The 13449-nt window shown below is 43.7% G+C and overlaps 1 protein-coding gene across 6 annotated transcripts in view; it reads left to right on the forward strand.

Moving 5' to 3' along the window:
- FCHSD2 (FCH and double SH3 domains 2) overlaps positions 1-13449 on the forward strand; it is a 144472-nt gene that overhangs the window by 106865 nt on the left and 24158 nt on the right. For 4 of the 6 annotated variants that reach the window (XM_072133879.1, XM_072133880.1, XM_072133875.1 and 1 more), the window contains exons 5-11: positions 54-198; positions 2623-2756; positions 6684-6738; positions 7200-7328; positions 11370-11492; positions 12131-12160; positions 12476-12571. In XM_072133879.1, coding sequence (XP_071989980.1) covers positions 54-198; positions 2623-2756; positions 6684-6738; positions 7200-7328; positions 11370-11492; positions 12131-12160; positions 12476-12571 — 712 coding nt within the window. The remainder of the gene's footprint in view (positions 1-53; positions 199-2622; positions 2757-6683; positions 6739-7199; positions 7329-11369; positions 11493-12130; positions 12161-12475; positions 12572-13449) is intronic. The other 2 variants (XM_072133877.1, XM_072133881.1) reach the window with 1 other exon arrangement.

Genomic DNA, 13449 nt, shown 5'->3' on the forward strand with positions numbered 1-13449 from the left:
GTGTTTCTCGAGGGTTTGCTGTGATCTCACTCTTTCTTTCTCTCTCTCTTCAGGAACATCTACACCGTATGGAAATCCTTCCTAGAGGGGACAATACAAGTGGCACAATCCCGAATAAACATCTGCGAAAACTATAGGAACCTGATCTCCGAACCTGCCCGCACCGTGAAGCTCTACAAGGAGCAGCAGCTGAAGAAGGTACGGAATAAGGAACAAAGGGGGGGCCCCAACTCCAGGACCTATCCTGTATTATACTCCAGAGCTGCACTCACTATTCTGCTGCTGGTGCAGTCACTGTGTACATACATGACATTACTTATCCTGTACTGACCCTGAGTTACATCCTGTATTATACTCCAGAGCTGCACTCACTATTCTGCTGCTGGTGCAGTCACTGTGTACATACATGACATTACTCATCCTGTACTGACCCTGAGTTACATCCTGTATTATACCCCAGAGCTGCACTCACTATTCTGCTGCTGGTGAAGTCACTGTGTACATACATGACATTACTTATCCTGTACTGATCCTGAGTTACATCCTGTATTATACTCCAGAGCTGCACTCACTATTCTGCTGCTGGTGCAGTCACTGTGTACATACATGACATTACTTATCCTGTACTGATCCTGAGTTACATCCTGTATTATACCCCAGAGCTGCACTCACTATTCTGCTGCTGGTGCAGTCACTGTGTACATACATGACATTACTTATCCTGTACTGATCCTGAGTTACATCCTGTATTATACTCCAGAGCTGCACTCACTATTCTGCTGCTGGTGCAGTCACTGTGTACATACATGACATTACTTATCCTGTACTGATCCTGAGTTACATCCTGTATTATACTCCAGAGCTGCACTCACTATTCTGCTGCTGGTGCAGTCACTGTGTACATACATGACATTACTTATCCTGTACTGATCCTGAGTTACATCCTGTATTATACTCCAGAGCTGCACTCACTATTCTGCTGCTGGTGCAGTCACTGTGTACATACATGACATTACTTATCCTGTACTGATCCTGAGTTACATCCTGTATTATACACCATAGCTGCTCTTACTATTCTGCTGCTGGTGCAGTCACTGTGTACATACATGACATTACTTATCCTGTACTGATCCTGAGATACATCCTGTATTATACTCCAGAGCTGCACTCACTATTCTGCTGCTGGTGCAGTCACTGTGTACATACATGACATTACTTATCCTGTACTGATCCTGAGTTACATCCTGTATTATGCTCCAGAGCTGCACTCACTATTCTGCTGCTGGTGCAGTCACTGTGTACATACATGACATTCATTATCCTGTACTGATCCTGAGTTACATCCTGTATTATACCCCAGAGCTGCACTCACTATTCTGCTGCTGGTGCAGTCACTGTGTACATACATGACATTACCTATCCTGTACTGACCCTGAGTTACATCCTGTATTATACTCCAGAGCTGCACTCACTATTCTGCTGCTGGTGCAGTCACTGTGTACATACATGACATTACTTATCCTGTACTGATCCTGAGTTACATCCTGTATTATACCCCAGAGCTGCACTCACTATTCTGCTGCTGGTGCAGTCACTGTGTACATACATGACATTACTTATCCTGTACTGATCCTGAGTTACATCCTGTATTATACTCCAGAGCTGTACTCACTATTCTGCTGCTGGTGCAGTCACTGTGTACATACATGACATTACTTATCCTGTACTGATCCTGAGTTACATCATGTATTATACTCCAGAGCTGCACTCACTATTCTGCTGCTGGTGCAGTCACTGTGTACATACATGACATTCATTATCCTGTACTGATCCTGAGTTACATCCTGTATTATACCCCAGAGCTGCACTCACTATTCTGCTGCTGGTGCAGTCACTGTGTACATACATGACATTACCTATCCTGTACTGACCCTGAGTTACATCCTGTATTATACTCCAGAGCTGCACTCACTATTCTGCTGCTGGTGCAGTCACTGTGTACATACATGACATTACTTATCCTGTACTGATCCTGAGTTACATCCTGTATTATACCCCAGAGCTGCACTCACTATTCTGCTGCTGGTGCAGTCACTGTGTACATACATGACATTACTTATCCTGTACTGATCCTGAGTTACATCCTGTATTATACCCCAGAGCTGCACTCACTATTCTGCTGCTGGTGCAGTCACTGTGTACATACATGACATTACTTATCCTGTACTGATCCTGAGTTACATCCTGTATTATACTCCAGAGCTGTACTCACTATTCTGCTGCTGGTGCAGTCACTGTGTACATACATGACATTACTTATCCTGTACTGATCCTGAGTTACATCATGTATTATACTCCAGAGCTGCACTCACTATTCTGCTGCTGGTGCAGTCACTGTGTACATACATGACATTACTTATCCTGTACTGATCCTGAGTTACATCCTGTATTATACCCCAGAGCTGCACTCACTATTCTGCCGGTGATGCGCTCAGTTGCATAGAACATTCATCGTATTGTTTTTCTACCCTCTGAGACCCTTCTTGTTCCCCTGCCCCATGTCTCATATGCGGTGTGTGAGGCTCTAATGCCGCTATAATACCCTCTGGGTTTTTCTTGCAGTGTGTGGACCAGCTGACGAAGATCCAGACGGAACTCCAGGAGACAGTGAAGGATTTAGCCAAGGCCAAAAAGAAGTACTATGAGGCCGAGCAGATGGCGCACGGAATGCGAGAGAAAGCCGACATCGATGCCAAGTGAGATCCTGGGGTCCGGTGTTTGAAATACCGCAACTTCACAATCGCTCATTGAGAACATCACTAGGCACACACTGCATCCGCTCCAGCCACAGGGAGGGGGCGCTGTGTATACACTACTCCAAGAGACACCTGTGTGGTACATATAGGAGAAAGAGGGCTACATGCACACTGCTGTGTACCCGCTACACCGTAGCACGGTGAGCACACGGCAGCGCAGGGAGAGGAGGAGGTGAGCGCTGCTCACCCCCGCCCCTCTCCACAGGAAGTTATGGTGCACGGCGCCATAATACAGGAAAATATCGGACATGTCCTATCTTTTCCCGGGCTACAGAGCGGTACGGTGACTCACGTGTGCTGCACCGTACCACTCCCGTACAGGGCCGTGAGCCCATAGAAGTGTATGGGGGACGTATATCGCCCGTATATAAGTCGGCCGTATACACGTCCCCCATACATGTGTGTGAATGTAGCCTAAGACTGCATTTACAAGGCAGAGTTATTGTAGTTATATTCCTGTACATAGGGGGCAGTATTATAGTAGTTATATTCCTGTACATAGGGGGCAGTATTATAGTAGTTATATTCTTGTACATAAGGGGCAGTATTATAGTAGTTATATTCTTGTACATAGGGGGCAGTATTATAGTAGTTATATTCTTGTACATAGGGGGCAGTATTATAGTAGTTATATTCCTGTACATAGGGGGCAGTATTATAGTAGTTATATTCCTGTACATAGGGGGCAGTATTATAGTAATTATATTCTTGTACATAGGGGGCAGTATTATAGTAGTTATATTCCTGTACATAGGGGGCTGTATTATAGTAGTTATATTCCTGTACATAGGGGGCAGTATTATAGTAGTTATATTCTTGTACATAGGGGGCAGTATTATAGTAGTTATATTCTTGTACATAGGGGGCAGTATTATAGTAGTTATATTCCTGTACATAGGGGGCAGTATTATAGTAGTTATATTCTTGTACATAGGGGGCAGTATTATAGTAGTTATATTCTTGTACATAGAGGGCAGTATTATAGTAGTTATATTCCTGTACATAGGGGGCAGTATTATAGTAGTTATATTCTTGTACATAGGGGGCAGTATTATAGTAGTTATATTCCTGCACATAGGGGGCAGTATTATAGTAGTTATATTCTTGTACATAGGGGGCAGTATTATAGTATTTATATTCTTTTACATAGGGGTCAGTATTATAGTAGTTATATTCTTGTACATAGGAGCAGTATTATAGTAGTTATATTCTTGTACATAGGGGGCAGTATTATAGTAGTTATATTCTTGTACATAGGGGGCAGTATTATAGTAGTTATATTCTTGTACATAGGGGGCAGTATTATAGTAGTTATATTCTTGTACATAGGGGGCAGTATTATAGTAGTTATATTCTTGTACATAGGGGGCAGTATTATAGTAGTTATATTCCTGTACATAGGGGGCAGTATTATAGTAGTTATATTCTTGTACATAGGTGGCAGTATTATAGTAGTTATATTCTTGTACATAGGGGGCAGTATTATAGTAGTTATATTCTTGTACATAGGGGGCAGTATTATAGTAGTTATATTCCTGTACATAGGGGGCAGTATTATAGTAGTTATATTCCTGTACATAGGGGGCAGTATTATAGTAGTTATATTCCTGTACATAGGGGGCAGTATTATAGTAGTTATATTCTTGTACATAGGGCGCAGTATTATAGTAGTTATATTCTTGTACATAGGGGGCAGTATTATAGTAGTTATATTCTTGTACATAGGGGGCAGTATTATAGTAGTTATATTCCTGTACATAGGGGGCAGTATTATAGTAGTTATATTCTTGTACATAGGGGGCAGTATTATAGTAGTTATATTCCTGTACATAGGGGTAGTATTATAGTAGTTATATTCTTGTACATAGGGGGCAGTATTATAGGAGTTATATTCCTGTACATAGGAGGCAGTATTATAGTAGTTATATTCTTGTACATAGGGGGCAGTATTATAGTAGTTATATTCTTGTACATAGGGGGCAGTATTATAGGAGTTATATTCTTGTACATAGGGGGCAGTATTATAGGAGTTATATTCCTGTACATAGGAGGCAGTATTATAGTAGTTATATTCTTGTACATAGGGGGCAGTATTATAGTAGTTATATTCTTGTACATAGGGGGCAGTATTATAGTAGTTATATTCTTGTACATAGGGGGCAGTATTGTAGTAGTTATATTCTTGTACATAGAGGGCAGTATTATAGTAGTTATATTCCTGTACATTGGGGGCAGTATTATAGTAGTTATATTCTTATACATAGGGGGCAGTATTATAGTAGTTATATTCTTGTACATAGGGTGCAGTATTATTGTAGTTATATTCCTGTACATAGGGGGCAGTATTATAGTAGTTATATTCTTGTACATAGGGGGCAGTATTATAGTAGTTATATTCTTGTACATAGGGGCAGTATTATAGTAGTTATATTCTTGTACATAGGGGCAGTATTATAGTAGTTATATTCTTGTACATAGGGGGCAGTATTATAGTAGTTCTCTTCCTGTACATAGGGGGCAGTATAACAGTGATATTATAAGCTTGCCGTGTCAGTATTATAGCAGTGGTATCAGACAGGGCGTTGCAGTTGTCACTTCCTTCCTCCGTTCATGTCAGGTTAGTGTCAGTAATGTCTGGAGTCGCTTCTTCCCTGTTGCCATGGTAACTGTTCTTGTATAACGAGTTTGTCACTCATTCTGTCGCTGTCTTTCTGAAGGTCACAAATCTGCTCCCATGATGCATTGCTGTTATATATTCCTGTTGTTATCATTCATCTTTTCACCTCTCGGCTTCCAGACTTGAACTCCGGGGGTTGAATAGAACAACAACTCCCAGCATCCCATAGCTGTGGTGTCTCAATTCACCTGTGATTTTCCCAGACACTTTTGCCTCTTCCTCGTGTCCTTTCATTTTGGGTTATTACAATGTGAAATGAAACAGATTCTCTAAATGTTTCATTTGTTTCATTTCTCACCAATAATTATTGGATTACTGTGACTCGTTACTATGTTGTATGTCTGGTTACATTGTGGGGTTTTGGGTTTACCATGCAGGTGTGTGGGGGTTGTGCTGTTTAGACTGATGGCAGGACGGTATCTACGTTGTGTATTGTAAGGGCTGGAGTCTTAAAGGGGTTGTCCATCACTTTCTCTAATATATAGTATGAAGTCTTCATTGTGGTCAAGACCTCTGCTTGCTGTCTGTGTAACAGTGTCATTCTTTACTATAGTTCCGGAAATCGGTTCATGAAGCAGGTGGCTCAGGATGAACATTTTACTGTTGTTGTGTAGAATTAGGGTGGAGTGTTGTATGGTTTGATGGCTTTTTAGGAATGGCGGCTTCCAGGGTAATGAGGTGACGTCACCCGCCCCTCCTATTGTTCACTATGGCCGCACGATACGCACTCTGAGAGTGAACTCGCTCAGGATTAGTGTCTCCTCTGTGAGGTGAAGCAGGAGGATTAGCTCCCATTCCTACATCTATATGGTGCTGGAGCTCCCCATCTGGGGGGCGCATCGGGGGGCACGTGCTGCAGGCGCGTAATGGTGGGGGCACGTGCTGCAGGTAGCTTCTAGAAACGCTGCCACCTTTGTCCATAAGTTGATTCTGGTATTGCAGCTTCTTCCAATACAGGTGACTACCAGACAGAGTGCTGTAGTGCTGTAGGTCTGAATGGACCCCTTTAAAAGAGACGTATACTTAAAGGCTAATCTGCCTCTTGTTAAAAGAAGATCTCTGCTTGCTGTTGGTGAACGGAATAGATCAGATATCTGGGGGGTTTCTATCAAGGACACATGGGATTTGTAGTAATGTAGCAGTCGCATGTGCTGCCCCTGACTTACATTGTTTCTCTCTATTCTTGACAGATCTAAACTCAGCTTATTCCAGTCCAGGATAAGTTTACAGAAAGCAAATGTTAAGGTAAGAGTCTCTCCCCCTCCTCTGCAGACGCTAGAATTGGGGGCTTTGCTTTGTAGTTGTACTGATTTTTATGTCATTTCTCCATTGAGTTCCAAAGCTGCTTTCAGGTCATATTCACACATTGCGTTTAGAACACGTTCACATTACATTTACACAAACATAATTGTGTTTACAATGTGTTAACAAATGCAACGTGTGAACGCACCCAGAAAATTCCGTTAGGTCAGCCTTGGGAAAATTAACCCCCAAACCTAAACCTTCGGGCGATCACATGATCTCCCATGATGCATTGCTTTATGATCACTGATCTGTGATGGGTGCAATTAGAAAATCAATTTATGAACATTTTAAGATGATTGAAGACCAGGGGAGTCATGTGATCTTGCCCATTCACCATACCAACATGTTTTGGGTTGAAATCTTAAAGTTTTTAGTATTCTGTCATTTTTTTTTTAATGCAGTTAAAAGCCCGAAGACAAGAATGCAACGCCAAAGCCACCCACGCCCGCAACGACTATCTCCTCACCCTGGCAGCGGCCAATGCCCATCAGGACCGCTACTACCAGACGGACCTGGCCAATACCATGAAGGTGAGTGGAGCTGGATGTGGTCCCCCCATGTTGTGGGGTGGGGGTCCTGTCTCTGTGGAGTCCCCCATACCCTTTGTTGTCTGCGGTGCCAGTCCAGACAATGGCATTGCCCCGCCGGCCGCATTGTTGTATTGTGTGGCCGTGTTTATGTGGCTCGTCTGATCGGACTTCCTCCTTCCTTTGTACTCAGGGGGTCGGAGACGGGCCGGGGAGCGCAGCGCGCTGATGTCATTGTATTATTGTTCTAATATTGGCAAGGAATGTGCGAGTGTCTCGTCTGGATGTGCTGGTGCGACCCCCTCGCCCACCAACCTATACCTTGTCCTTAAACTGGAGTCAGTGATCCAGGTGTATCTGCACTATGGGAGTCACAGGTAGTCTGTAATCCCTCTCCCATGCTTTACACTGCAGCATCACTCCAGCTATTAGTCACACAGGATTATCTGCACTGTCTATAGGAGTCACAGGTAGTCTGTAATCCCTCTCCTATGCTTTACACTGCAGCATCACTCCAGCTATCAGTCACTCAGGATTATCTGCACTGTCTATGGGAGTCACAGGTAGTCTGTAATCCCTCTCCCATGCTTTACACTGCAGCATCACTCCAGCTATCAGTCACTCAGGATTATCTGCACTGTCTATGGGAGTCACAGGTAGTCTGTAATCCCTCTCCCATGCTTTACACTGCAGCATCACTCCAGCTATCAGTCACTCAGGATTATCTGCACTGTCTATAGGAGTCACAGGTAGTCTGTAATCCCTCTCCCATGCTTTACACTGCAGCATCACTCCAGCTATCAGTCACTCAGGATTATCTGCACTGTCTATGGGAGTCACAGGTGGTCTGTAATCCCTCTCCCATGCTTTACACTGCAGCATCACTCCAGCTATCAGTCACTCAGGATTATCTGCACTGTCTATAGGAGTCACAGGTGGTCTGTAATCCCTCTCCCATGCTTTACACTGCAGCATCACTCCAGCTATCAGTCACTCAGGATTATCTGCACTGTCTATAGGAGTCACAGGTAGTCTGTAATCCCTCTCCCATGCTTTACACTGCAGCATCACTCCAGCTATCAGTCACTCAGGATTATCTGCACTGTCTATAGGAGTCACAGGTAGTCTGTAATCCCTCTCCCATGCTTTACACTGATGGGCCCCAGGTGTAACAATTGGGCCCTCATCTTTTCCTCTGGTCTTATCTTACGGCAAGCTCCTTGCTTTACACTGCAGCTCTGCTTCTTCAAGCACAATCTGCACATGCAGTTAGGACAGCAGGAGCCTCGGCAGAGTAGGGGCATGTACAGCTTTATGTGCTCCAATTACCTCCAAAGCTGCATTTAATTTTGCGTACTGATTTCTTGCATTCTAGAGGGAGGACTTTAATGTTAAAAGTAGAGAAAAATCTGGTTAGAATCTCTAAATCTGTCTCCTTGGAGCAGCTTTGGATGTGACTGGAGTATAAGAATGAAGTAAAGAGCTGTCCGCCACCTCAGTTGGTTCCTGTACTGATTTCCAGGAAGGGCCGGGATTAGACCTCGGATTAGATGTTTCAGAGATGCACGGATTAGTGACCTCTATAGATCGGATCTATGGATTTGGCGCAATCCCTGCAGCAGGGGGCGCCACCATAGCAAGGGCTTCTCCTCTGCTCCCTCTAGATTTATCTGCTCCTGAAAAAGTTGGATGACAACCAGTATGACAACTCACATAGCACAAGACAAATTTACCATTCAGGAGTTGGGGAAAGCTGAGTGAGAACCATTACAGCTCCAGTTGTGAAGCTGTGTACGCAGCACAAGGCAAGTTTACAATTCAGGTGCCTGGAAAAGCTGGGTGACCTAGGGTGAGATATCACTTAGAAATAACTGAAGAGTATCCTATTAAGGAGGATAGTACACTGGACACCCTGGGGTCTCTGTAGTTGTCGCCCCCTGCAGGGCTGTTTGGTAATGGTCTTTATTGTGTGTAAAGGTTAGGAGTGATGACCAGATTACAGATTTATGGGGGCACGGTGCGGTGGAGGGGGTTGCGGGGTCCCGGTCTCTCCCTTCCTTTGCTGTGCTCCACCTGTTTCCTGTGCCCAGAGCGGCTGCTGGTGACACAGAGTCCTAAATATACCGACCGCCCGGGTACACCCCACCGTGCCAGGGAGGGGGTGAGGAGCTCTGCAGCTTTCTAAATAGCATTTTTCTTTAAATTCCTCAAGATCTTTCCATTGTTTATTATGTGCGGTGTGATTGTACAATAAACAGTTTAAAAAACTCCTTAAGATCTTTGCTTGCTGTCAGTGTATGGTAAGATTTCCCTTTTAGATCAAGAAACTAAAACCTTTAACCTGACCGACTTCTCACAGCTGAGAGTTTGTTCCATTTTTACACAGTCCTCTCTCTGCAACACCATCCCAGGCTGATGTGTAATCATACCAAGTACATTGGGAAAGGGGGTGTCCTCACACTGCTGTGCTCTGTTCTCTCTGCAGGCATCATACTTCTTGCGCATGTTGTTAGTAGCAGCAGAACTGTGAAATATGGATTTATAGACTGGGATTATGACATCGACAACTGCTCTTGTGGCGTGCCCTCACACTGCTTTTCTCTGGGCCTTCTGGATTGAGCTGCTTAACAGTTGCTCCCCTTTGTTCTGTGGGACCCCTGTAGTGTTCAATATGCTACATCCCCGACGGCAAGAAGCTGTAGAGCAGTTCACTTCAGAGAGCACAGCAGTGTGAGGACATCTTCCCAGTGCACATGGAGTAGATACAATCCTGGAATATATCTATATATCACAGTCCTGCTGCTACGAACAACCTGCACAAAGGTCTGATTACTCATCTCGCCTGGGACAATACCTATCACTTTGTAGCAGATAGCACAGAGCACAGCAGTGTGAGAACAGACTCCCAGTGCACTTGGAGAAGCTGATATATAAATCCTTCTATCACAGTCCTGTACAGAAAGGTCTGATTACACATCTCTCCAGGGACCATACATAACTCTGTCTGTATTCCGGGTTTGCAGTATGACTGACACAGGATTATATTGCGCTGTATACATGACCTGTAACCTTAGTAATGTAGAGCAAATGTTCCGCACCCCTCCCATGACTGGGCTGCACCTGTGGCGGGGCGCAGGTATCCCGCTCAGTAATGACAATAGACATGACTGCACGTTCTACAGGGTGACCTGACTCCACAGCCAGGGGCTATGCAGCAGAGGGGTATGTCCATGTCCTCTATGCAGCGGTGACATCACAGGTCATGTGACAGGTTATTTTTCATTCTTTTTTGTCATGTTCTTTAAGCATTGCAGTTTTTCTCATGTGCTGACATCTAGTGGCCACACAGGCTCCCTGCACCCACACTTCCCCATACATCCTCCGCATAGTGTGATGTCCGCAGGGTTATCTGTGGAGGACTGGTGATGTCACAGCGATGCACATTATCTGACACTTGCAGGGCATGCTGGGAGTTGTAGTCCAGCTGCACAGGTTGCAGAGCACCTGCTCTTGGCTGCGGAGCCGTGTGAATTCTGCTCTGTCCCAGTGTTTGATGTTCTCTCCGATTACAGATTCCATCTCCCGCTGCCAAGTCTCCCTCTTCGGGATTAGGACAGTGACGGAGCTGTGAAAGGGCAGAGGTCACAATCCCAGGAGATTCCCATGGAAGTCTCCCACAAGGCTCAGTGATCCCAAATATCGCGTCCGTTAATAAGAAACCGATATAGAGAAGGATCTCGTTACATTGTGTCAGTGCCAGGAAGAGCCTATAGTTACTGTATGTCAAAGGGGATCACCTGCACTTACAATAGTAGCAAAACCTCAGCTATGAGAACTATAAGGTTAGGTCTGTGCAAGATTAAGTATTCCAGAAATTTATGGGGAGTCCCCTCTGGGACCCAGAAGTGACTCCCCCATCCATCTCTATAGGTGTAAGGGTTTGTTTTTGGGTTCGAGTTTTTGGGAATGTTTTTCAATCTCGAGGGGATTTTACCCCACGATCTGCTCCCTGGTGGTCTCATTGCCCCTTACCTTTCATTGCAGACCCTGGATGGTAACGTATACGACCACCTGAAGGACTATCTCATGGCGTTCAGCAGGACGGAACTGGAGACATGTCAGGCCGTGCAGAGCACCTTCCAGTATCTGTTGGAGACCTCCAGCCGGGTAAGTGGACAGTCCACATGGGGTCCCAGGTTCTGATCCAGCCGGGAATTCACATCTCTGAATACAAAATATGGAATATGTTTCATAAACAGCTCCACGTCTGCCTCAGGTTGTGTCTGGTATTGCGGCTGTGCCTCATTTACTATATTGACCTGAGCTGCAATACCAGGTGCAACCACACGACAGGTGGGGCACTGTTTATGGAAGAAAGTGATTACAAAATTTTGCGTTGGATATAGCACAATTAGATTGTCAGCTCCCGTGGGTCCTCATATATATCCTTATACCACTCTCAGGAGTGACAGCAAGTTCTGATGGGGGGGGGGGTCCAAATTTTTTCATATCTTGTGATCTTAGTATGATTATTAGGTTGTACATTGTCTTTTATGCTCAAGTCACAGCCAGAGCTGCACTCGCAATTCTCCAGGTATCTTTTACAAGTCACTCAGGCTGGCGTTATAGAATAGAGTAATGGCAGAAAGTAAGGGACACTAGCATGCAGCTTTGGATGTGACCGGAGTATATGATATAAAATCTGTATTATAATTCTGCTCTAGTAGTGTTCCCCCTACTAACAACTCTCCGCTCCTTGTTCCCCCCTTAACCTCTTCGTTGCCCTCCTGTCTTTGATCTTCCAGGCGTTCATGCAGCTGAAGTTTCCTCCTTTGGTAAGAGCGTCACCCATCACTCAGCCGCAGCTGCTCTATAACCTCCTGTCCTGTACTGCCCTGCATGCTCCATATTCTTACAACTTCTGCTCTGCTCACTTGGGGCGATGCACAATACTTAATTTATAATTAAGTTTTACTTTTTCCCCCATCATTTCTTATGTTATTTTTATTTTTGGATTGACTTTAATTTGGATCACTGAGGACGGGTCTGCAGTCACACACTTTATTGTTTTTTGGTGTAAATCTTCTCTACTGAGTACATGATGAAATCTCTGTCTGATACATTACTTAGTGATGTCTCATTGTTTGCAGGTGATGAGGGATTATAATCTCCAGTTATTTGTCCAGGAAAATCCAGTGTTTCACAAAGCTCAGCCATTTCAGTTCCACCCATGTGACAGTGACACGGTAAGAATATAACTACTATAATACTGCCCCTTATGTACAAGACTATAACTACTATAATACTGCCCCCTATGTACAAGACTATAACTACTATAATACTGCCCCTTATGTACAAGAATATAACTACTATAATACTGCCCCTTATGTACAAGACTATAACTACTATAATACTGCCCCCTATGTACAGGAATATAACTACTATAATACTGCCCGCTATGTACAAGAATATAACTACTATAATACTGCTCCCTATGTACAAGAATATAACTACTATAATACTGCCCCTATGTACAGGAATATAACTACTATAATACTGCCTCCTATGTACAAGAATATAACTACTATAATACTGCCCCTATGTACAAGAATATAACTACTATAATACTGCCCCTATGTACAGGAATATAACTACTATAATACTGCCCCTTATGTACAAGACTATAACTACTATAATACTGCCCCCTATGTACAAGACTATAACTACTATAATACTGCCCCCTATGTACAAGACTATAACTACTATAATACTGCCCCTTATGTACAAGAATATAACTACTATAATACTGCCCCTTATGTACAAGACTATAACTACTATAATACTGCCCCCTATGTACAGGAATATAACTACTATAATACTGCCCGCTATGTACAAGAATATAACTACTATAATACTGCTCCCTATGTACAAGAATACTTGTACATAGGGGGCAGTATTATAGTAGTTATACTCTTGTACATAGGAAGCAGTATTATAGTAGTTATATTCCTGTACATAGGGGGCAGTATTATAGCAGTTATATTCTTGTACATAGGGGCAGTATTATAGCAGTTATATTCTTGTACATAGAGGGCAGTATTATAGCAGTTATATTCTTGTACAT

This window comes from Engystomops pustulosus, chromosome 2 (genome assembly GCF_040894005.1).
Source record: "Engystomops pustulosus chromosome 2, aEngPut4.maternal, whole genome shotgun sequence".
Taxonomy (NCBI): domain Eukaryota; kingdom Metazoa; phylum Chordata; class Amphibia; order Anura; family Leptodactylidae; genus Engystomops; species Engystomops pustulosus.